This window comes from Salvelinus alpinus, chromosome 6, assembly GCF_045679555.1.
Source record: "Salvelinus alpinus chromosome 6, SLU_Salpinus.1, whole genome shotgun sequence".
In the NCBI taxonomy this organism is placed as follows: Eukaryota; Metazoa; Chordata; class Actinopteri; order Salmoniformes; family Salmonidae; genus Salvelinus; species Salvelinus alpinus.
This window is the reverse complement of record NC_092091.1, coordinates 1747422-1773456: the sequence shown is the minus strand read 5'-3', so window position 1 is coordinate 1773456 and position 26035 is coordinate 1747422. Positions and strand designations below refer to the sequence as shown.

The window sequence follows — 26035 nt, the reverse complement described above, 5'->3', positions numbered from 1 at the left end:
CAGCTCTGCACCCCTGCAGCAACTTGCCCAAGCCTCCCCCATTTCTCCTTCACCCAAATCCAGACCCCTACAAATGTGAAATGGCTAGCTAGTTAGCGGGTACGCGCTAGTAGCGTTTCAATCAGTTACGTCACTTGCTCTGAAACCTATTAGTAGTGTTGCCCCTTGCTCTGCAAGGGCCGCGGCTTTTGTGGAGCGATGGGTAACGACGCTTCGTGGGTGTCAGTTGTTGATGTGTGCAGAAGGTCCCTGGTTCGTGCCCGTGTCGGGGCGAGGGGACGGTTTAAAGTTATACTGTTACATTGGTGCCGTGACCAGGATCACTGGTTGCTGCGGAAAAGGAGGAGGTTGAAAGGGGGGTGAGTGTAACGGATGTGAAATGGCTAGCTAGTTAGCGGGTACGCGCTAGTAGCGTTTCAATCAGTTACGTCACTTGCTCTGAAACCTATTAGTAGTGTTGCCCCTTGCTCTGCAAGAGGCCGCGGCTTTTGTGGAGCGATGGGTAACGACGCTTCGTGGGTGTCAGTTGTTGATGTGTGCAGAAGGTCCCTGGTTCGTGCCCGTGTCGGGGCGAGGGGACGGTTTAAAGTTATACTGTTACAACAGCAACACCCACCCGTAGCACGCGCTCCAGCAGGTATATTGCACTGGTCATTCCCAAAGCAAACACTTACTTTGGCCGCCTTTCCTTCCAGTTCTCTGCTGCCAATGACTGGAACGACTTGCAAAAATCTCTGAAGTTGGAGTCTTATATCTCCCTCTCTAACTTTAAGCATCAGCTGTCTGAGCAGCTTACCGATCACTGTACCTGTACACAGACAATCTGTAAATAGCACACCCGACTACCTCATCCCCATATTATTACTTACCCCTCTTTCTCTTTTGCACCCCAGTATCTCTACTTGCACATCATCATCTGCATATCTATCACTCCAGTATTAATGCTAAATTGTAATTATTTTCTCCTCTAGGGCCTATTTATTGCCTACCTCCCTACTCTTCTACATTTGCACACACTGTACATAGATTTTTCTATTTTTATTTTATTTTGTGTTATTGACTGTACGTTTGTTTATTTCTATTTCTGTGTTGTTGTTTGTGTCGCACTGCTTTGCTTCATCTTGGCCAGGTCGCAGTTGTAAATGAGAACTTGTTCTCAACTGGCCTACCTGGTTAAATAAAGATGAAATAAAATACATAAAAAAGCCTCCAGAGAGTCTCAGCACCGGCTGCTGTCCACCACCGATGACAGAATAGTACCTGCAACAACTTATAGCTACCACCAGGCGCGTCTGTCAAACACCCACGCAAGCATTGGATTGCAAAAAATATATTTTTCAAACGTAAATATTGTTCCTGTTTCATCTGCAGAAAGGCTAAGTCGTGTTTTCCCCGTGTATTAGTAGAATTCAAAGAGGATACGTAGCCACGTTTTTCTAGTTCCAGAACACAACTGCGGTGAGTTGACAGCTTTGAAGAAACATTTGCGATTTGCGTATATGATAGCTACGTTGCCATAGAAATATCAAAACAAACTGTGCGTGTCTTCCGGGAGTCATCTTTAAGGGTGCGTTCGTAAATGCAGAGCGTTTCTCTCTCGGGGCGTTCAGGGCGCACTCTGGACACTCAGGCCGAGGAGTAGGCTTGGTCCCAGCGTGCTGACCTCAACCGCAGCGTCCAAGTTAACGCTAATTGTCTAAAATTGCCTAGCTTGCTAGCAACTTCTAGACACAAGTGACAGAATACTTCTGAACACGCTGACCATTTTACTTACCCAGCAGAGTTGGTTAGGTTGTTAATGTAATCTAGAGCGTTGGTGACTGTATTTGTGCTGCTGGCAATCATTTAGATTTTTTGGGGCCGACGTTTACTGACACCGGTCATATTCAACGGGCGTTGCGCATTCGTAAATTCACCAGTTATTCTGCGCTCTCGCATACTCAGATGAAGAGTGCTCTGGTCGGAGTGGATAGCCAGAGGGATTTTGCGAACGCACAAAGTCAGGTCAACATTACATTTATTCGCGTTTTGGAACACAGTAATATAGTGTATTGTGGCTCGCTTCGGTTTTAACTGAGTAGCAACGTTTGCGGAATCATTTGCTTCCAACAAGTGTGCAAATAGGCATAATGTTAGCCATCGTGCTAGCTAGCTAATCCTGTAGTTACCTGCGCGCTGCACTGGCTAGCATTACCGTCGTCAGCTGTCCTGCAAAATCAAGGACAGATGACAATTTCACTCAAAATTCCCAAAGAAATCACTATCCAGTTCGATGTTCAGTACATGAGCTAACTAACCTAACTATATAAGGATGGATTCAAAGAGAGACATGAAAGATCAAGGTGAGTTCATAGCTAGATGGATGGCTTGTTGCTAGCTAACAATAACAGAGCAACAGTAGCCTGCTGCCTGGACAGCCACTTGCTAACGTTACGCTACTGCATCATCATCTGACAAACCCAGCTCAACTAACGTAATTCCGAACCATAACGGATAGCAAACAACCTTTTCTTCCTTAAGGTTAGTTGATTATTAAGCCATCACTGATACAGTATCATATTCGTCCACAGTCACTCATTCATAATTCATGAATTGCTCTGTATTTGCTTGGTAGCCGCGTAGGCTAAGTCTTAGCCATGTAACCAGCAAGCTACAATGAATTCATGTCATTATTTGCCCCGAGACAGAATAGTAGTCAGCACTCTTTTGGAGCTGGTAACGGCATCACGCTTTGACTCCGTTTGTTTCACATTAAAATGTATGACAAACAACCATTGATTTCAAAGTTTAACAACCCATACAACTCTATTCACAGTGACTACTTTAACATTTCCACTGAAAACGTTACAAAAAGCAATTTAGTGGAAGGACTGTGCAAATGTAGACTTTGATAACAGAATTATGGTAAAATCCCCCTCAGGTTTTTATGCCAACACGTTTTCCAACAAAATGCTCTGAATTAATATTCAAAGACGTGTGCAGAAAGAATGGGGTGTCAGATATGACATCACACCTTGACTTTCAACAAATCTCTTTTGGTTATTGAGTGAAGTGGATTTGCACCTGGTAATGGAATTACATCATGGGTCTCTGATCTGTACTGCACAAAAATGCATAAAAATGGGTTTGAATGTCATTGTCCTCATGTTTCACAAGTTTGGACATCATTGTGCAGTTCAGTACAGAGCAGACTACAATAGAGTATAGTTTACTACAGCATATACTGTACTTTCCTGTACTGTATTGTACTGTACTCTACTTATGTGATAATGCTGAAGCAGCTGGTGTTTGGAGGATATATTGACACGGGTGTTATTAGGCCGAAGTCGAGGGCCAGCAAACCTTGCCAATATATCCTCCAAAACACTGGTTTCGAGGGCATTATCACTTTTATACAACGGGTTACCAACATATTCAAATAATGTTTGACATATTTTCATTACACATTCATTTGATTAATTTATTTCTACTATTTCATCCTTCCACAAGATATAGTTCAGACACAAATCTAGGGTTGCTACCCAAGCCGGAAGGTCGTTCGTTCTATTGGTTCGGTTGCCAGAGCCGCGACCCAGTCGTTCGTTCTATTGGTTCGGTTGCCAGAGCCGCGACCCAGTCGATCGTTCTATTGGTTCGGTTCCCAGAGCCGCGACCCAGTCGTTCGTTCTATTGGTTCGGTTGCCAGAGCCGCGACCCAGTCGTTCGTTCTATTGGTTCGGTTGCCAGAGCCGCGACCCAGTCGTTCGTTCTAAACGTTCCATTGCCATACTCGCTGGCAACATTATTATCCCTTGCTTGCTAGCTAGCCAACTACGGCTAACTTAGTCACGTCAAAAAGTGCAGCCAGAATAACGGCAAAGTAGTTGCATTTGCATTTGTTTAAGCTGTTTTCTAGTGACATTTATTTGGATACATCCATAGCAATGAGCTAATCAGGTGCAATTTCGTCAGGACACTGTAGTTCAGAGGAGCTTGCCAACAACACAGCCAACAACACAGCCAACAACACAGCCTACAACACAGCCAACAACACAGCCAACAACACAGCCAACAACACAGCCAACAACACAGCCTACAACACAGCCTACAACACAGCCAACAACACAGCCAACAACACAGCCTACAACACAGCCAACAACACAATCACTTCAAACTAGCTGCACTTCATTTGACCTTTTTTCAATTCACATTTATTTGAATATATCCATAAAAATGATGCCAGCTGATTCATGATTTTGACTGTCTGAAAAACGCTCCCTGCCTGTGTCTCGTCCCAACTCACGTTCTTTACTACGGGACGGCAGGAGATCCAATTTCAATATTGAAAGAATGTTGCAAATGTCAGAGAGACAAACAGCAAGGTTTATACAAATCTCCGCTGTTGTAAACTAAATGTTAGTCTAAAAGAAATGTGAGAATGTCTAGATAATGTTTATAGTGGAGATAAAGGTTATAAATTGCCTGGCTGGGCTGATGAGACAGTGGATTGTGCAGTCAGATGGAACAGAGTAAATAGACATTTCAACGTAATAGATTTAGCCGGTGGTAACTTGTGAAACAGACACTGTCTGGAATGTGTTTTTTAACCAATCAGCTCTGCTCACTGTACAGTGCTGTACTGTACTCAGTACTCTACTCACTGTACTGTACTCAGTGCTCTACTGTACTCTACTCGCTGTACTGTACTCGGTACTCTACTGTACTCTACTCGCTGTACTGTACTCAGTACTCTACTGTACTCTACTCGCTGTACTGTACTCAGTACTCTACTGTGCTCTACTCGCTGTACTGTACTCAGTACTCTACTGTACTCTACTCGCTGTACTGTACTCAGTGCTCTACTCGCTGTACTGTACTGTACTCAGTACTCTACTGTACTCTACTCGCTGTACTGTACTCAGTGCTCTACTCGCTGTACTGTACTCAGTACTCTACTGTGCTCTACTCTACTCGCTGTACTGTACTCAGTACTCTACTGTGCTCTACTCGCTGTACTGTACTCAGTACTCTACTGTACTCTACTCGCTGTACTGTACTCGGTACTCTACTGTGCTCTACTCACTGTACTGTACTCAGTACTCTACTGTACTCTACTCACTGTACTGTACTCAGTACTCTACTGTACTCTACTCGCTGTACTGTACTCAGTACTCTACTGTGCTCTACTCGCTGTACTGTACTCAGTACTCTACTGTACTCTACTCGCTGTACTGTACTCGGTACTCTACTGTGCTCTACTCACTGTACTGTACTCGGTACTCTACTGTACTCTACTCGCTGTTCTCAGTACTGTACTCTACTCGCTGTACTGTACTCGGTACTCTACTGTGCTCTACTCACTGTGCTGTACTGTACTCAGTACTCTACTGTACTCTACTCGCTGTACTGTACTCAGTACTCTACTGTGCTCTACTCGCTGTACTGTACTGTACTCAGTACTCTACTGTGCTCTACTCACTGTACTGTACTCAGTACTGTACTCTACTCGCTGTACTGTACTCGGTACTCTACTGTGCTCTACTCACTGTGCTGTACTGTACTCAGTACTCTACTGTACTCTACTCGCTGTACTGTACTCAGTACTCTACTGTGCTCTACTCGCTGTACTGTACTGTACTCAGTACTCTACTGTACTCTACTCGCTGTACTGTATTCAGTACTCTACTGTACTCTACTCGCTGTACTGTATTCAGTACTGTGCTCTACTCGCTGTACTGTACTGTACTCAGTACTCTACTGTACTCTACTGTGCTCTACTCGCTGTACTGTACTGTACTCAGTACTCTACTGTACTCTACTCCCTGTACTGTACTCGGTACTCTACTGTGCTCTACTCACTGTGCTCTACTGTACTCAGTACTCTACTGTACTCTACTCGCTGTACTGTACTCAGTACTCTACTGTGCTCTACTCACTGTGCTGTACTGTACCCAGTACTCTACTGTACTCTACTCGCTGTACTGTATTCAGTACTCTACTGTGCTCTACTCGCTGTACTGTACTCAGTACTCTACTGTACTCTACTCGCTGTACTGTACTCGGTACTCTACTATGCTCTACTCACTGTGCTGTACTGTACTCAGTACTCTACTGTACTCTACTCGCTGTACTGTACTCAGTACTCTACTGTGCTCTACTCGCTGTACTGTACTGTACTCAGTACTCTACTGTACTCTACTCGCTGTACTGTACTCAGTGCTCTACTCGCTGTACTGTACTGTACTCAGTACTCTACTGTACTCTACTCGCTGTACTGTACTCAGTACTCTACTGTGCTCTACTCGCTGTACTGTACTCAGTACTCTACTGTACTCTACTCGCTGTACTGTACTCGGTACTCTACTATGCTCTACTCACTGTGCTGTACTGTACTCAGTACTCTACTGTACTCTACTCGCTGTACTGTACTCAGTACTCTACTGTGCTCTACTCGCTGTACTGTACTGTACTCAGTACTCTACTGTACTCTACTCCCTGTACTGTACTCGGTACTCTACTGTGCTCTACTCACTGTGCTCTACTGTACTCAGTACTCTACTGTACTCTACTCGCTGTACTGTACTCAGTACTCTACTGTGCTCTACTCACTGTGCTGTACTGTACTCAGTACTCTACTGTACTCTACTCGCTGTACTGTATTCAGTACTCTACTGTGCTCTACTCGCTGTACTGTACTCAGTGCTCTACTCGCTGTACTGTACTGTACTCAGTACTCTACTGTGCTCTACTCACTGTACTGTACTCAGTACTGTACTTTACTCGCTGTACTGTACTCGGTACTCTACTATGCTCTACTCACTGTGCTGTACTGTACTCAGTACTCTACTGTACTCTACTCGCTGTACTGTACTCAGTACTCTACTGTGCTCTACTCGCTGTACTGTACTGTACTCAGTACTCTACTGTACTCTACTCGCTGTACTGTACTCAGTGCTCTATTCGCTGTACTGTACTCAGTACTCTACTGTGCTCTACTCGCTGTACTGTACTGTACTCAGTACTCTACTGTACTCTACTCGCTGTACTGTACTCAGTACTCTACTGTACTCTACTCGCTGTACTGTACTCAGTGCTCTATTCGCTGTACTGTACTCAGTACTCTACTATGCTCTACTCACTGTGCTGTACTCAGTACTCTACTGTGGGTTTGAACATATGGACTGGTTTAGTTTGTTAACCCTCTAGCACCAGGGTCAGCGTACCCCCTCTAGCACCAGGGTCAGCTGTACCCCCTCTAGCACCAGGGTCAGCGTACCCCCTCTAGCACCAGGGTCAGCGTACCCCCTATAGCACCAGGGTCAGCTGTACCCCCTCTAGCACCAGGGTCAGCGTACCCCCTCTAGCACCAGGGTCAGCTGTACCCCCTCTAGCACCAGGGTCAGCTTACCCCCTCTAGCACCATGGTCAGCTGTACCCCCTCTAGCACCAGGGTCAGCTGTACCCCCTCTAGCACCAGGGTCAGCTGTACCCCCTCTAGCACCAGGGTCAGCGTACCCCCTCTAGCACCAGGGTCAGCTGTACCCCCTCTAGCACCAGGGTCAGCTGTACCCCCTCTAGCACCAGGGTCATCTGTACCCCCTCTAGCACCAGGGTCAGCGTACCCCCTCTAGCACCAGGGTCAGCTTACCCCCTCTAGCACCAGGGTCAGCTGTACCCCCTCTAGCACCAGGGTCAGCTGTACCCCCTCTAGCACCAGGGTCAGCGTACCCCCTCTAGCACCAGGGTCAGCGTACCCCCTCTAGCACCAGGGTCAGCGTACCCCCTCTAGCACCAGGGTCAGCTTACCTCCTCTAGCACCAGGGTCAGCTGTACCCCCTCTAGCACCAGGGTCAGCGTCCCCCCTCTAGCACCAGGGTCAGCTGTACCCCCTCTAGCACCAGGGTCAGCTGTACCCCCTCTAGCACCAGGGTCAGCTGTACCCCCTCTAGCACCAAGGTCAGCATACCCCCTCTAGCACCAGGGTCAGCTGTACCCCCTCTAGCACCAGGGTCAGCGTATCCCCTCTAGCACCAGGGTCAGCTGTACCCCCTCTAGCACCAGGGTCAGCTGTACCCCCTCTAGCACCAGGGTCAGCGTATCCCCTCTAGCACCAGGGTCAGCTGTACCTGTACATTTATTAAACATAAGAATGTGTGTGTTTTTCACAACCCGGCTCGTGGGAAGTGACAAAGAGCTCTTATAGAACCAGGGCACAAATAATAATAATAATAAATCATTTTGCTCTTTATTTAACCATCTTACATATAAAACCTTATTTGTTCATCAAAAATGGTGAATAACTCACCACAGGTTAATGAGAAGGATGTGCTTGAAAGGATGCACATAACTCTGCAATGTTGGGTTGTATTGGAGAGAGTCTGTCTTAAATCATTTTCCACACATAGTCTCAAATCAAACTTTATTTGTCACCAACAGTGCAGTTCAAGAAGAGTTAAGAAAATATTTACCGATTATACTAAAATAAAAAGTAATACTAAAAAAGTAACACAATAAGAATAACAAGGCTATATACAGGGGGCACCGGTACCGAGTCAGTGTGCGGGGGTACATGTTAGTAGAGGTAATTTGTACATGGGGTGGGGGTGAAGTGACTATGCATAGATAATAAACAGCGAGTAGCAGCAGTTTACAAAAGGAAGGGGGGAGGGGGTCAATGTAAATTGTCCGGTGGCGATTTTATTAATTGTTCAGAATTCTTATGGCTTCGGGATAGAAGCTGTTGAGGAGCCTCTTGGTCCTCAACTTGGCGCTCCGGTACCGCTTGCCGTGCGGTAGCAGAGAAAACAGTCTATAACTGTAACTTTGTGGAAATTCATATTTGTGTTATTCTCAACTTTTGGCCACGACTTTACATCCGCCACGCTGATCCTCAAGACGGGGCCCCTCAGGGGTGCGTGCTCAGTCCCCTCCTGTACTCCCTGTTCACTCATGACTGCATGGCCAGACACGACTCCAACACCATCATCAAGAGAGACCGGCTGTGTGGTGTCAGGACAACAACCTCTCTCTCAACGTGATCAAGACTAAGGAGATGATTGTAGACTACAGGTAAAGGAGGACCGAGCACGCCCCCATTCTCATCGACGGTGCTGTAATGGAGCAGGTTGAGAGCTTCAAGTTCCTTGGTGTCCACATCACCAACAAACTTTCATGGTCCAAACACACCAAGACAGTCGTGAAGTGGGCACGACAAAGCCTATTCCCCTTCAGGAGACTGAATAGATTTGGCATGGGTCCTCAGATCCTCAAAAAGTTCCACAGCTGCACCATCGAGAGCATCCTGACTAGTTGCTTCACTACCTGGTATGGCAACTGCTCGTCCTCTGACCGCAAGGCACTACAGAGGGTAGTGCTTATGGCCCAGTACATCACTGGGGCCAAGCTTCCTGCCATCCAGGACCTCTATACCAGGCGGTGTCAGAGGAAGGCCCTAGTCATAGACTGTTCTCTCTGCTACCACACGACAAGCGGTACCGGAGTGCAAAAGGCTTCATAACAGCTTCTACCCCCAATCCATAAGACTCCTGAAAAGCTAATCAAAGGGCCACCCAGACTACTTGCCCCACCCCCTCCCCCGTATTTTCGGCTGCAGCTACTCTGTTTGTTATTTATGCATAGTGACTTCAATAATTCTACATGTACATATTACCTCGACTAACTGGTACCCCCTGTATATAGCCTCGCTATTGTTATTTTACTGCTGCTGTTTAATTATTTGTTACTTATATTTTCAATTTTTTTACTTAACTTTTACTTAATTTTTCTTAAAATTGCATTGTTGGTTAAGGGCTTGAAAGTAAGCATTTCACTAAAGTCTACAGCTGTTGTATTCGGCGCGTGTGACAAATAAGATTTGATTTGATATCCTCCACTCTGACTACAATAGACAGGTTAACTAGTGTTGTTCCAGTGCAGACATCATCTCTGACTCACACACTAGTTTTATCATCTTCTTCTCCTCCTTTATATCCCAGAAACCGAGAGAATCTCCAAGGTGACGGCTGTGCTGCTGAAGTCCCGGACGGGAGAGTTTGATCTGGAATCTATTCTGTTCCTGAAGCTCCGAGGTCTCGGTAAAATCAGATGACATCATTGTCACCTTGTAATCTAGCCAGAACCAGACGCTAGCTAGAAGAGTTTGTTGTTATCGTACTTCAGTTTCTAATCTAGCCAGAACCAGATGCTAGCTAGAAGAGTTTGTTGTCATACTTCAGTTTCTAATCTAGCCAGAACCAGACACTAGCTAGAAGTGTTTGTTGTTGTCATACTTCAGTTTCTAATCTAGCCAGAACCAGACGCTAGCTAGAAGAGTTTGTAGTTGTCGTACTTCAGTTTCTAATCTAGCCAGAACCAGACGCTAGCTAGAAGAGTTAGTTGTTGTCGTACTTCAGTTTCTAATCTAGCCAGAACCAGACGCTAGCTAGAAGAGTTTGATGTTGTCGTACTTCAGTTTCTAATCTAGCCAGAACCAGACGCTAGCTAGAAGAGTTTGTAGTTGTCGTACTTCAGTTTCTAATCTAGCCAGAACCAGACGCTAGCTAGAAGAGTTTGATGTTGTCGTACTTCAGTTTCTAATCTAGCCAGAACCAGACGCTAGCTAGACGAGTTTGTTATTGTCGTCGTACTTCTTTCTCTCTAGAATAACACAAGTCTCTCTAGCTTCATCTTGGCTGCTTCACATCATGAGCTTGATTGTAAACCCTTTCGTTTAACACGTGGTGGTGTGCTATGTGTGTTTTCCAGGATCAGCTGGTTGTGAATGTTTTGTAACAAGAGGGCGTGTCCTATGATTGTCTGTTCTCCAGGGATCTATGATCTAGGCTGTATCGGGGACTGTATAAATCTGGAGAGACTGGATCTGTCTGGTAACAACATCACTAACCTGGCTCCACTCTCTTCTCTGAGACTACTACAGATACTCAACGTGTCAGCCAACAGGATCTCTAACTTAGGTATAGAATACTACAATACACAACTGCATGTGAAACTGTTCTGGGATGCATTCGTTCTCTGTTTCCATTGTGCTATTACAATACAGATGTGGTCAAGTGTGACGGTGTGGAGATGTCCGGTTGGTGGTCCGTTTATGATCTTTAAAGATGAAATCCACATGAGGGGAAACGGCGCCACTGGTCGCCCTAACGCCTTTATTGTTTTGTTGACCGACTGAGGTGTTGTAATATCTCAAACCAACATGGCAGTTTCTCCATTAACGATTCCAGCTTGAAATGTTTTTATGTTTTGTCTGCTTCCAGAAGACATTTCCAGCTGTGACAGTTTACAGAGCCTGAATGTGGCTGGGAACCTCATATCCAGGTAAATATGTATTTACTAGTTACAGTAATGTGATGTCATATCCAGGTAAATATGTATTTACTAGTTACAGTAATGTGATGTCATATCCAGGTAAATATGTATTTACTAGTTACAGTAATGTGATGTCATATCCAGGTAAATATGTATTTACTAGTTACAGTAATGTGATGTCATATCCAGGTAAATATGTATTTACTAGTTACAGTAATGTGATGTCATATCCAGGTAAATATGTATTTACTAGTTACAGTAATGTGATGTCATCTCCAGGTAAATATGTATTTACTAGTTACAGTAATGTGATGTCATATCCAGGTAAATATGTATTTACTAGTTACAGTAATGTGATGTCATCTCCAGGTAAATATGTATTTACTAGTTACAGTAATGTGATGTCATCTCCAGGTAAATATGTATTTACTAGTTACAGTAATGTGATGTCATCTCCAGGTAAATATGTATTTACTAGTTACAGTAATGTGATGTCATATCCAGGTAAATATGTATTTACTATTTACAGTACTGTGATACCAGTGTAGGCCTGATAAGTGTAGGCCTATAAACGATGTAGGTGTAATATCAGTGTAGGTCTAATAACAGGTCTAATAACAGGTCTAATAACAGGTCTAATAACAGGTCTAATAACAGGTCTAATAACAGGTCTAATAACAGGTCCAATAACAGGTCTAATAACAGGTCTAATAACAGGTCCAATAACAGGTCCAATAACAGGTCTAATAACAGGTCTAATAACAGGTCTAATAACAGGACTAATAACAGGACTAATAACAGGTCTAATAACAGGTCTAATAACAGGTCCAATAACAGGTCTAATAACAGGTCTAATAACAGGTCCAATAACAGGTCCAATAACAGGTCTAATAACAGGTCTAATAACAGGACTAATAACAGGACTAATAACAGGACTAATAACAGGTCCAATAACAGGTCTAATAACAGGTCCAATAACAGGTCTAATAACAGGTCTAATAACAGGTCTAATAACAGGTCTAATAACAGGTCCAATAACAGGTCCAATAACAGGTCTAATAACAGGTCTAATAACAGGACTAATAACAGGACTAATAACAGGACTAATAACAGGTCCAATAACAGGTCTAATAACAGGTCTAATAACAGGTCCAATAACAGGTCCAATAACAGGTCTAATAACAGGTCCAATAACAGGTCTAATAACAGGTCTAATAACAGGTCCAATAACAGGTCTAATAACAGGTCTAATAACAGGTCTAATAACAGGACTAATAACAGGTCCAATAACAGGTCTAATAACAGGTCTAATAACAGGTCTAATAACAGGTCTAATAACAGGTCTAATAACACGTCTAATAACAGGTCTAATAACAGGTCCAATAACAGGTCCAATAACAGGTCTAATAACAGGTCCAATAACAGGTCTAATAACAGGACTAATAACAGGTCCAATAACAGGTCTAATAACAGTTTAGGTCTAATAACAGGTCTAATAACAGGTCTAATAACAGGTCTAATAACAGGTCCAATAACAGGTCCAATAACAGGTCCAATAACAGGTCTAATAACAGGTCTAATAACACGTCTAATAACAGGTATAATAACAGGTCTAATAACAGGTCCAATAACAGGTCTAATAACAGGACTAATAACAGGTCTAATAACAGGTCTAATAACAGGTCCAATAACAGGTCTAATAACAGGTCTAATAACAGGTCTAATAACAGGACTAATAACAGGTCTAATAACAGGTCTAATAACAGGACTAATAACAGGTCTAATAACAGGTCTAATAACAGGTCTAATAACAGTGTAGGTCTAATAACAGGTCCAATAACAGGACTAATAACAGGTCTAATAACAGGTCTAATAACAGGTCCAATAACAGGTCCAATAATAGGTCCAATAACAGGTCTAATAACAGGTCTAATAACAGGTCTAATAACAGGACTAATAACAGGACTAATAACAGGTCCAATAACAGGTCTAATAACAGGTCTAATAACAGGTCTAATAACAGGTCTAATAACAGGTCCAATAACAGGACTAATAACAGGTCTAATAACAGGTCCAATAACAGGTCCAATAACAGGTCCAATAACAGGTCTAATACCAGGTCTAATAACAGGTCCAATAACAGGTCTAATAACAGGTCTAATAACAGGTCTAATAACAGGTCTAATAACAGGTCCAATAACAGGTCTAATAACAGGTCTAATAACAGGTACAATAACAGGTCTAATAACAGGTCTAATACCAGGTCTAATACCAGGTCTAATAACAGGACTAATACCAGGTCTAATAACAGGTCTAATAACAGGTCTAATAACAGGTCTAATAACAGTGTAGGTCTAATAACAGGTCCAATAACAGGACTAATAACAGGTCTAATAACAGTGTAGGTCTAATAACAGGTCCAATAACAGGTCTAATAACAGGTCTAATAACAGGTCTAATAACAGGTCTAATAACAGGTCCAATAACAGGTCTAATAACAGGTCCATAACAGGTCCAATAACAGGTCTAATAACAGGTCTAATAACAGGTCTAATAACAGGTCTAATAACAGGTCCAATAACAGGTCCAATAACAGGTCTAATAACAGGTCCAATAACAGGTCCAATAACAGGTCCAATAACAGGTCTAATAACAGGACTAATAACAGGTCCAATAACAGGTCCAATAACAGGTCTAATAACAGGTCCAATAACAGGTCCAATAACAGGTCTAATAACAGGTCTAATAACAGGACTAATAACAGGTCTAATAACAGGTCTAATAACAGGTCTAATAACAGGTCTAATAACAGGTCCAATAACAGGTCCATAACAGGTCCAATAACAGGTCTAATAACAGGTCTAATAACAGGTCTAATAACAGGTCCAATAACAGGTCCAATAACAGGTCCAATAACAGGTCTAATAACAGGTCCAATTTCAGGTCTAATAACAGGACTAATAACAGGTCTAATAACAGGTCTAATAACAGGTCTAATAACAGGTCCAATAACAGTGTAGGTCTAATAACAGGTCTAATAACAGGTCTAATAACAGGTCTAATAACAGGTCCAATAACAGTGTAGGTCTAATAACAGGTCTAATAACAGGTCTAATAACAGGTCCAATAACAGGTCTAATAACAGGTCTAATAACAGGTCTAATAACAGGTCCAATAACAGGTCCAATAACAGGTCTAATAACAGGTCTAATAACAGGACTAATAACAGGTCTAATAACAGGTCTAATAACAGTGTAGGTCTAATAACAGGTCTAATAACAGGTCTAATAACAGGTCTAATAACAGGTCCAATAACAGGTCTAATAACAGGTCTAATAACAGGTCTAATAACAGGTCCAATAACAGGTCCAATAACAGGTCCAATAACAGGTCTAATAACAGGTCTAATAACAGGACTAATAACAGGTCTAATAACAGGTCTAATAACAGTGTAGGTCTAATAACAGGTCTAATAACAGGTCTAATAACAGGTCTAATAACAGGTCTAATAACAGGTCTAATAACAGGTCTAATAACAGGTCTAATAACAGTGTAGTTCTAATAACAGGTCTAATAACAGGTCTAATAACAGGTCTAATAACAGGTCTAATAACAGTGTAGGTCTAGTAACAGGTCTAATAACAGGTCTAATAACAGGTCTAGTAACAGGTCTAATAACAGGTCTAATAACAGGTCTAATAACTGGTCCAATAACAGGTCTAATAACAGTGTAGGTCTAATAACAGGTCTAATAACAGGTCTAATAACAGGTCTAATAACAGGTCCATAACAGTGTAGGTCTAATAACAGGTCTAATAACTGGTCCAATAACAGGTCTAATAACAGGTCTAATAACAGGTCTAATAACAGTGTAGGTCTAGTAACAGTGTAGGTCTAATAACAGGTCTAATAACAGGTCTAATAACAGGTCTAATAACAGGTCTAGTAACAGGTCTAATAACAGGTCTAATAACTGGTCCAATAACAGGTCTAATAACAGTGTAGGTCTAATAACAGGTCTAATAACAGGTCTAATAACAGGTCTAATAACAGGTCCATAACAGTGTAGGTCTAATAACAGGTCTAATAACAGGTCCAATAACAGGTCTAATAACAGGTCTAATAACAGGTCTAATAACAGGTCTAATAACAGGACTAATAACAGGTCTAATAACAGGTCTAATAACAGGTCTAATAACAGGTCTAATAACAGTGTAGGTCTAATAACAGGTCGAATAACAGGTCTAATAACAGGTCCATAACAGTTTAGGTCTAACAGGTCTAATAACAGGTCTAATAACAGGTCTAATAACAGGTCTAATAACAGGTCCAATAACAGGTCTAATAACAGGTCTAATAACAGTGTAGGTCTAATAACAGGTCCAATAACAGGACTAATAACAGGTCTAATAACAGGTCTAATAACAGGTCCAATAACAGGTCCAATAATAGGTCCAATAACAGGTCTAATAACAGGTCTAATAACAGGTCTAATAACAGGACTAATAACAGGACTAATAACAGGTCCAATAACAGGTCTAATAACAGGTCTAATAACAGGTCTAATAACAGGTCTAATAACAGGTCCAATAACAGGTCTAATAACAGGTCTAATAACAGGTCTAATAACAGGTCCAATAACAGGTCTAATAACAGGTCCAATAACAGGTCTAATAACAGGTCTAATAACAGGTCCATAACAGTTTAGGTCTAGTAACAGGTCTAATAACAGTGTAGTACCAATAACATGGTATGGTTGAGCATCATTCATTGTCTTAAAACCTCTTGCTTTAGAATGATCAGTCTGGAGGCTTTTTGGGAAATTAAACTTTGTTTTTAATCATCAACAGTATTGACAACATCCACTGCCTTCAGTCGTTGAGGAAGCTGGAGAATATTCGTCTGAAAGACAACACCTATAATTACACCAACCCAGGTGAGTCATTCCATTCCATTCAGATGTTTTTTAGAAACTATTAACTAGTGCACTACGACAACATCACCTGGTTGGGTTTATAGACTGACATCATCTGGTGTGGTTTATAGACTGACATCATCTGGTGTGGTTTATAGACTGACATCATCTGGTTGGGTTTATAGACTGACATCATCTGGTTCTGTTTATAGACTGACATCACCTGGTTCTGTTTATAGACTGACATCATCTGGTTGGGTTTATAGACTGACATCACCTGGTTGGGTTTATAGACTGACATCACCTGGTTGGGTTTATAGACTGACATCATCTGGTTGGGTTTATAGACTGACATCACCTGGTTCTGTTTATAGACTGACATCACCTGGCTGGGTTTATAGACTGACATCACCTGGTTGGGTTTATAGACTGACATCACCTGGTTGGGTTTATAGACTGACATCATCTGGTTGGGTTTATAGACTCACATCATCTGGTTCTGTTTATAGACTGACATCATCTGGTTGGGTTTATAGACTGACATCATCTGGTTGGGTTTATAGACTGACATCATCTGGTTCTGTTTATAGACTGACATCATCTGGTTGGGTTTATAGACTGACATCACCTGGTTCTGTTTATAGACTGACATTATCTGGTTCTGTTTATAGACTGACATCATCTGGTTCTGTTTATAGACTGACATCATCTGGTTCTGTTTATAGACTGACATCATCTGGCTCTGTTTATAGACTGACATCATCTGGTTCTGTTTATAGACTGACATCATCTGGTTCTGTTTATAGACTGACATCATCTGGTTCTGTTTATAGACTGACATCATCTGGCTCTGTTTATAGACTGACATCATCTGGCTCTGTTTATAGACTGACATCATCTGGTTCTGTTTATAGACTGACATCATCTGGTTCTGTTTATATACTGACATCATCTGGTTCTGTTTATAGACTGACATCATCTGGTTCTGTTTATAGACTGACATCATCTGGTTCTGTTTATAGACTGACATCATCTGGCTCTGTTTATAGACTGACATCTGGCTCTGTTTATAGACTGACATCTGGCTCTGTTTATAGACTGACATCATCTGGTTCTGTTTATAGACTGACATCATCTGGTTCTGTTTATAGACTGACATCACCTGGTTCTGTTTATAGACTGACATCATCTGGTTCTGTTTATAGACTGACATCATCTGGTTCTGTTTATATACAGACATCATCTGGTTCTGTTTATAGACTGACATCATCTGGTTCTGTTTATAGACTGACATCATCTGGTTCTGTTTATATACTGACATCATCTGGTTCTGTTTATAGACTGACATCATCTGGTTCTGTTTATAGACTGACATCATCTGGTTCTGTTTATAGACTGACATCATCTGGTTCTGTTTATAGACTGACATCATCTGGCTCTGTTTATAGACTGACATCATCTGGTTCTGTTTATAGACTGACATCATCTGGTTCTGTTTATAGACTGACATCACCTGGTTCTGTTTATAGACTGACATCATCTGGCTCTGTTTATAGACTGACATCATCTGGTTCTGTTTATAGACTGACATCATCTGGTTCTGTTTATAGACTGACATCATCTGGTTCTGTTTATATACTGACATCATCTGGTTCTGTTTATAGACTGACATCATCTGGTTCTGTTTATAGACTGACATCATCTGGTTCTGTTTATAGACTGACATCATCTGGCTCTGTTTATAGACTGACATCATCTGGCTCTGTTTATAGACTGACATCATCTGGTTCTGTTTATAGACTGACATCATCTGGTTCTGTTTATAGACTGACATCATCTGGTTCTGTTTATAGACCGACATCATCTGGTTCTGTTTATAGACCGACATCATCTGGTTCTGTTTATAGACTGACATCATCTGGTTCTGTTTATAGACTGACATCATCTGGTTCTGTTTATAGACTGACATCATCTGGTTCTGTTTATAGACTGACATCATCTGGTTCTGTTTATAGACTGACATCATCTGGTTCTGTTTATAGACTGACATCATCTGGTTCTGTTTACAGACTGACGTCATCTGGTTCTGTTTACAGACTGACGTCATCTGGTTGGGTTTATAGACTGACATCATCTGGTTGGGTTTATAGACTGACATCACCTGGTTCTGTTTATAGACTGACATCACCTGGTTGGGTTTATAGACTGACATCACCTGGTTCTGTTTATAGACTGACATCATCTGGTTCTGTTTATAGACTGACATCATCTGGTTCTGTTTATAGACTGACAGCATCTGGTTCTGTTTATAGACTGACATCATCTGGCTCTGTTTATAGACTGACATCATCTGGTTGGGTTTATAGACTGACATCACCTGGTTCTGTTTATAGACTGACATCACCTGGTTCTGTTTATAGACTGACATCATCTGGTTCTGTTTATAGACTGACATCATCTGGTTCTGTTTATAGACTGACATCATCTGGTTCTGTTTATATACTGACAGCATCTGGTTCTGTTTATAGACTGACATCATCTGGCTCTGTTTATAGACTGACATCATCTGGTTCTGTTTATAGACCGACATCATCTGGTTCTGTTTATAGACTGACATCATCTGGTTCTGTTTATAGACTGACATCATCTGGTTCTGTTTATAGACTGACATCATCTGGTTCTGTTTATAGACTGACATCATCTGGTTCTGTTTATAGACCGACATCATCTGGTTCTGTTTATAGACCGACATCATCTGGTTCTGTTTATAGACTGACATCATCTGGTTCTGTTTATAGACTGACATCATCTGGTTCTGTTTATAGACTGACATCATCTGGTTCTGTTTATAGACTGACATCATCTGGTTCTGTTTATAGACTGACATCATCTGGTTCTGTTTATAGACTGACATCATCTGGTTCTGTTTATAGACTGACATCATCTGGTTCTGTTTATAGACCGACATCATCTGGTTCTGTTTATAGACTGACATCATCTGGTTCTGTTTATAGACTGACATCATCTGGTTCTGTTTATAGACTGACATCATCTGGTTCTGTTTATAGACTGACGTCATCTGGTTCTGTTTATAGACTGACGTCATCTGGTTCTGTTTATAGACTGACGTCATCTGGTTCTGTTTATAGACTGACGTCATCTGGTTCTGTTTATAGACTGACGTCATCTGGTTCTGTTTATAGACTGACGTCATCTGGTTCTGTTTATAGACTGACATCATCTGGTTCTGTTTATAGACTGACATCATCTGGTTCTGTTTATAGACTGACATCATCTGGTTCTGTTTATAGACTGACATCATCTGGTTCTGTTTATATACTGACATCATCTGGTTCTGTTTATATACTGACATCATCTGGTTCTGTTTATAGACTGACATCATCTGGTTCTGTTTATAGACTGACATCATCTGGTTCTGTTTATAGACTGACATCATCTGGTTCTGTTTATAGACTGACATCATCTGGTTCTGTTTATAGACTGACATCACCTGGTTCTGTTTATAGACTGACATCATCTGGTTCTGTTTATAGACTGACATCATCTGGTTCTGTTTATAGACTGACATCATCTGGTTCTGTTTATAGACTGACATCATCTGGTTCTGTTTATAGACTGACATCATCTGGTTCTGTTTATAGACTGACATCATCTGGTTCTGTTTATAGACTGACATCATCTGGTTCTGTTTATAGACTGACATCATCTGGTTCTGTTTATAGACTGACATCATCTGGTTCTGTTTATAGACTGACATCATCTGGTTGGGTTTATAGACTGACATCATCTGGTTCTGTTTATAGACTGACATCATCTGGTTCTGTTTATATACTGACATCATCTGGTTCTGTTTATAGACTGACAGCATCTGGTTCTGTTTATAGACTGACAGCATCTGGTTCTGTTTATAGACTGACATCTGATTGGGTTTATACAGTGACATCTGGTTCTGTTTATATACTGACATCTGATTGGGTTTTTAGTTTGTAAGAACTCGTCCTACAGGAACATTCTCCTGGAGATGTTCCCAAACATCAGAGTGTTGGATGGTGAGACATTTTATATTAATAACATGTTTCATTAAAGGTTTTATAGCATATTGTTTGTCAAGTAACAATGATCTGTCCTGCTCAATGCTCTGTTTTAGGTGAAAGAGTGGTTGGACGTGGGAGTGACTTATATAAATTATGCAAAGACATTGATGAAACTATCAAAGGTATTTATTTCAATCAGCTTGAAACTATTAGACATTTTCAGAACAGAGAAGGTCATTGTATATTTGCATCTCTTTGACTCGATCTGAGATTACACTTTTAGCTGCTCAAAAGTGTATTGTTGTCTCTACCTTCTTGCCTTTGTGCTGTTGTCTGTGCCCAATAATGTTTGTTCCATGTTTTGTCCTACTACCATGTAGTATTGCTACCATGTAGTATTGCTACCATGTTGTCATGTGTCGCTGCCTTGCTATGTTGTTGTCTTAGGTCTCTCTTTATGTAGTGTTGTGTTCTCTCTTGTCGTGATGTGTTTTGTCCTATATTTTTAATCCCAGCCCTCGTCTCTGCAGGAGGCCTTTTGCCTTTTAGTAGGCCATAATTGTAAATTAGAATTAGTTCTTAACTGACTTGCCTAGTTAAATAAAGGTCAAATAAAACAACTAAAATATTGAAATGGAGTGAACATATGCTCCTTGCTGAAGTTACGGTGCCTTCAGGAAGTATTCAAACCCCTCGACTTATTACACATTCTGTTGTTACAGCCTGAATTCAAATTGATTAAATATACTTTCTCACCCATCTACACACAATACAATTTTAGCAGATGTATTGAAAATAAAATACATAAATATCTCATTTACATAAGTATTCACAACCCTGAGTCAAGGCATGTTAATGGCAGTGATTACAGCTGTGAGTCTTTCTGGGTAAGTCTCTAAGAGTGATTACAGCTGTGAGTCTTTCTGGGTAAGTCTCTAAGAGTGATTACAGCTGTGAGTCTTTCTGGGTAAGTCTCTAAGAGTGATTACAGCTGTGAGTCTTTCTGGGTAAGTCTCTAAGAGTGATTACAGCTGTGAGTCTTTCTGGGTAAGTCTCTAAGAGTGATTACAGCTGTGAGTCTTCCTGGGTAAGTCTCTAAGAGTGATTACAGCTGTGAGTCTTTCTGGGTAAGTCTCTAAGAGTGATTACAGCTGTGAGTCTTTCTGGGTAAGTCTCTAAGAGTGATTACAGCTGTGAGTCTTCCTGGGTAAGTCTCTAAGAGTGATTACAGCTGTGAGTCTTTCTGGGTAAGTCTCTAAGAGTGATTACAGCTGTGAGTCTTTCTGGGTAAGTCTCTAAGAGCATTGCACAATATTTTTGACAATTCTTCAAGCTCTGTCAAGTCTTGCCATAGATTTTTCAAGCAGATTTCAGTCAAAACTGTAACTGGCACTCCGGAACATTCACTGTCTTCTTGGTAAGGAACTCCAGTGTAGATTTGGCCTTGTGTTTTAGGTTATTGTTCTGCTGAAAGGTGAATTCATCTCCCATTGTCTGGTAGAAAGCAGACTGAACAAGGTTTTACTCTAGGATTTTGCCTGTGCTTAGCTCGTTTCTGTTTCTTTTTTATCCTGAAAAACTCCACAGTTCTTAAATCAAATGTTATTTGTCACATACACATGGTTAGCAGGTGTTAATGCGAGTGTAGTGAAATGCTTGTGCTTCTAGTTCCGACAATGCAGTAATAACCAATGAGTAATCTAACCTAACAATTTCACAACTACTACCTTATACACACAAGTGTAAAGGGATAAAGAATATGTACATAAAAATATATGAATGAGTGATGGTACAGAACAGCATAGGCAAGATGCAGTAGATGGTATAGAGTACAGTATATACATATGAGATGAGTACTGTAGGGTATGTAAACATATAAAAGTGGAATTGTTTAAAGTGGCTAGTGATACATGTATTACATCCCTTTTTACATTATTAAAGTGGCTGGAGTTGAGTCAGTATGTTGGCAGCGGCCGCTAAATGTTAGTGGTGGCTGTTTAACAGTCTGATGGCCTTGAGATAGAAGCTGTTTTTCAATCTCTCGGTCCCTGCTTTGATGCACCTGTACTGACCTCGCCTTCTGGATGATAGCGGGGTGAACAGGCAGTGGCTCGGGTGGTTGTTGTCCTTGATGATCTTTATGGTCTTCCTGTGACATCGGGTGGTGCAGGCATTGGAAAACCTCCCTGGTTTTTGTGCTTGAATTTGTGTTTGAAATTCACTGCTCGACTGAGGGACCTTACAGATAATTGTGTGTGTGGGATACAGAGATGAGGTAGTCATTTAAAAAAATCAGGCTGTAACAACAAAATGTGGAAAAAGTCCATGGGTGTGAATTCTTTCTGAAGGTACTGTATATTTGAAAACGGTAAAATAGTGTTTGACCCAGAAGGTTCTCTTATGTCCCTGTTCAGCTGGTTTCTATAGGAATGGCCAGTTACCAGAGCTGCCTGGCTGTAAGCCCTGGGTCGACAACGACTTCTGGGAAATCAAGAGATCCAACAACGCCATTATAGACGAGGCCTACAAACAGTTCAATGGTAAGAATTAATCCATGTTATTATGAACATTTATGCACTCTGGATACGAGTGTCTACTAAATGAATAAAATGTAAATGTTTAATGGATACTTCAGGACGTTGGTAATACGGCCCTTCATCTACTTCCCCAGAGGCAGATGGAAACCATGGAAACCATTTGTATGTCTCTGCGTTCAGTTTGAAGAAAGTAGCTAACTAGCATTGACTCGCTAAACGACTTCCATCATACTGCACACAGAGACATAAAAATGGTACCCACCGTTTCATCTGCCTCTGTAGATGAAGGGCCTCATTACCAACGTCCTGAAGTATCCCTTTAAATGGACTGTATGTGGACTAATACAATACTGTACATTTGACGAGCTTCCCATTTTCTTCTAAGGCCTGATTTAGGGTTTGACAATCTTGGAGAAAATGTAACTAACCCCTGGTGTTTGATCTCCCTACAGACGTCCTTCATGAATGCAGACTGCTGAACAACAGAGCAACGCATGTCATCTCACAGACGGAGAGATCTCTGAGCCTCAAGAACCAGCCAAAGCAGTACACTGTTTAAATGTGCACCAAAACAGTACACTGTTTAAATGTGCACCAGAGCAGTACACTGTTTAAATGTGCACCAGAGCAGTACACTGTTTAAATGTGCACCAAAGCAGTACACTGTTTAAATGTGCACCAAAGCAGTACACTGTTTAAATGTGCACCAAAACAGTACACTGTTTAAATGTGCACCAAAGCAGTACACTGTTTAAATGTGCACCAAAGCAGTACACTGTTTAAATGTGCACCAAAGCAGTACACTGTTTAAATGTGCACCAAAGCAGTACACTGTTTAAATGTGCACCAAAGCAGTACACTGTTTAAATGTGCACCAAAGCAGTACACTGTTTAAATGTGCACCAAAGCAGTACACTGTTTAAATGTGCACCAAAGCAGTACACTGTTTAAATGTGCACCAAAGCAGTACACTGTTTAAATGTGCACCAGAGCAGTACACTGTTTAAATGTGCACCAGAGCAGTACACTGTTTAAATGTGCACCAAAGCAGTACACTGTTTAAATGTGCACCAAAGCAGTACACTGTTTAAATGTGCACCAGAGCAGTACACTGTTTAAAATGCCGTTTACAACAGGCAACATTGATTGTGAAGTGTGTTTGTGTGATATGTGTTACTTACATGAAACAATGTCATGGCTTCATGTATTAAATGGTGTTTTATATCCGAATGCTTGACCCAGCACCAGTGCCAGAACCTTGACCCAGCACCAGTGCCAGAACCTTGACCCAGCACCAGTGCCAGAACCTTGACCCAGCACCAGTGCCAGAACTTGACCCAGCACCAGTGCCAGAACCTTGACATGCTCAGCGTTACGTTGCAGACAGTGCTACATAGTGACACCTAGAGGATACTTAACTACCCTTGAGTCTAGTCTAGCCAATGTAAAGCCTCCTACCCCCTTGAGTCTAGTCTAGCCAATGTAAAGCCTCCTACCCTCTTGAGTCTAGTCTAGCCAATGAAAAGCCTCCTACCCCCTTGAGTCTAGTCTAGCCAATGAAAAGCCTCCTACCCCCTTGAGTCTAGTCTAGCCAATGTAAAGCCTCCTACCCCCTTGAGTCTAGTCTAGCCAATGTAAAGCCTCCTACCCCCTTGAGTCTAGTCTAGCCAATGAAAAGCCTCCTACCCCCTTGAGTCTAGTCTAGCCAATGAAAAGCCTCCTACCCCCTTGAGTCTAGTCTAGCCAATGTAAAGCCTCCTACCCCCTTGAGTCTAGTCTAGCCAATGTAAAGCCTCCTACCCTCTTGAGTCTAGTCTAGCCAATGAAAAGCCTCCTACCCCCTTGAGTCTAGTCTAGCCAATGTAAAGCCTCCTACCCCCTTGAGTCTAGTCTAGCCAATGAAAAGCCTCCTACCCCCTTGAGTCTAGTCTAGCCAATGAAAAGCCTCCTACCCCCTTGAGTCTAGTCTAGCCAATGAAAAGCCTCCTACCCCCTTGAGTCTAGTCTAGCCAATGTAAAGCCTCCTACCCCCTTGAGTCTAGTCTAGCCAATGAAAAGCCTCCTACCCCCTTGAGTCTAGTCTAGCCAATGAAAAGCCTCCTACCCCCTTGAGTCTAGTCTAGCCAATGTAAAGCCTCCTACCCCTTGAGTCTAGTCTAGCCAATGAAAAGCCTCCTACCCCCTTGAGTCTAGTCTAGCCAATGTAAAGCCTCCTACCCCCTTGAGTCTAGTCTAGCCAATGTAAAGCCTCCTACCCCCTTGAGTCTAGTCTAGCCAATGTAAAGCCTCCTACCCCCTTGAGTCTAGTCTAGCCAATGAAAAGCCTCCTACCCCCTTGAGTCTAGTATATTACACTCTTAGAAAAAAAGGTACTATCTACAACCGAAAAGGGTTCTTCGGCTGGCCCCATAGAACCCTTTTTGGTTCCATGTAGAACCCTTTCCACAGAAGGTTTTACCTGGAACCAAAAAGGGTTCTCCTATGGGGACTTTTTTGGAACCCTTTTTTCTAAGAGTTTACCTACCTGTGTAGCCTACAGAGGGTACAGGTTAGCTCTACAGACTCCTACCCTCTACAGACTCCTACCCTCTACAGACTCCTACCCTCTACAGACTCCTACCCTCTACAGACTCCTACCCTCTACAGACGTCTACCCTCTAGACTCCTACCCTCTACAGGCTAGCTCTACAGACTCCTACCCTCTACAGACTCCTACCCTCTACAGACTCCTACCCTCTACAGACTCCTACCCTCTACAGACTCCTACCCTCTACCGGCTCCTACCCTCTACAGGCTCCTACCCTCTACAGACGTCTACCCTCTACAGACGTCTACCCTCTACAGACGTCTACCCTCTACAGACGTCTACCCTCTACAGACTCCTACCCTCTACAGACTCCTACCCTCTACAGACTCCTACCCTCTACAGGCTCCTACCCTCTACAGGCTCCTACCCTCTACAGGCTCCTACCCTCTACAGGCTCCTATCCTCTACAGGCTCCTACCCTCTACAGACTCCTACCCTCTACAGACTCCTACCCTCTACAGACTCCTACCCTCTACCGACTCCTACCCTCTACAGACTCCTACCCTCTACAGACTCCTACCCTCTACAGACTCCTACCCTCTACCGACTCCTACCCTCTACAGACTCCTACCCTCTACCGACTCCTACCCTCTACAGACTCCTACCCTCTACAGACTCCTACCCTCTACAGACT

At 42.1% G+C, this 26035-nt stretch overlaps 1 protein-coding gene across 5 annotated transcripts; it reads left to right on the top strand.

Moving 5' to 3' along the window:
* Nucleotides 1-1561: 1561 nt before the first annotated feature.
* lrrc61 (leucine rich repeat containing 61) lies at nt 1562-24044 on the top strand. Of its 5 annotated transcripts, none has more exons than XR_011675467.1 (10): nt 1564-2342; nt 9975-10067; nt 10806-10952; nt 11256-11316; nt 16158-16243; nt 20227-20292; nt 20391-20459; nt 22692-22817; nt 23267-23444; nt 23917-24044. XR_011675467.1 is itself a non-coding variant. In XM_071405116.1 (9 exons), the coding sequence occupies exons 1-9, from the start codon at nt 2312-2314 to the stop codon at nt 23371-23373; spliced, it is 789 nt and encodes a 262-aa protein (XP_071261217.1). In that variant the 5' UTR covers nt 1562-2311; the 3' UTR covers nt 23374-24044. The 5 variants fall into 5 exon arrangements, 3 of the variants coding, with proteins under 3 accessions (XP_071261217.1, XP_071261218.1, XP_071261216.1); XR_011675466.1 differs by having other exon boundaries at nt 1566-2342; nt 9975-10073; XM_071405116.1 differs by having other exon boundaries at nt 1562-2342; nt 9975-10073; nt 11259-11316; nt 23267-24044.
* The last annotated feature ends 1991 nt before the right edge of the window (nt 24045-26035 follow it).

Bases quoted from the DNA above. Each gene is read 5' to 3' on its own strand.
- lrrc61 (XM_071405115.1), top strand. From the start codon at position 2,312: ATGGATTCAAAGAGAGACATGAAAGATCAAG. The intron at 2,343-9,974 runs GTGAGTTCATAG...TTTATATCCCAG, and splicing joins GAGAGACATGAAAGATCAAG to AAACCGAGAGAATCTCCAAG. The intron at 20,293-20,390 runs GTGAGACATTTT...GCTCTGTTTTAG, and splicing joins AAACATCAGAGTGTTGGATG to GTGAAAGAGTGGTTGGACGT.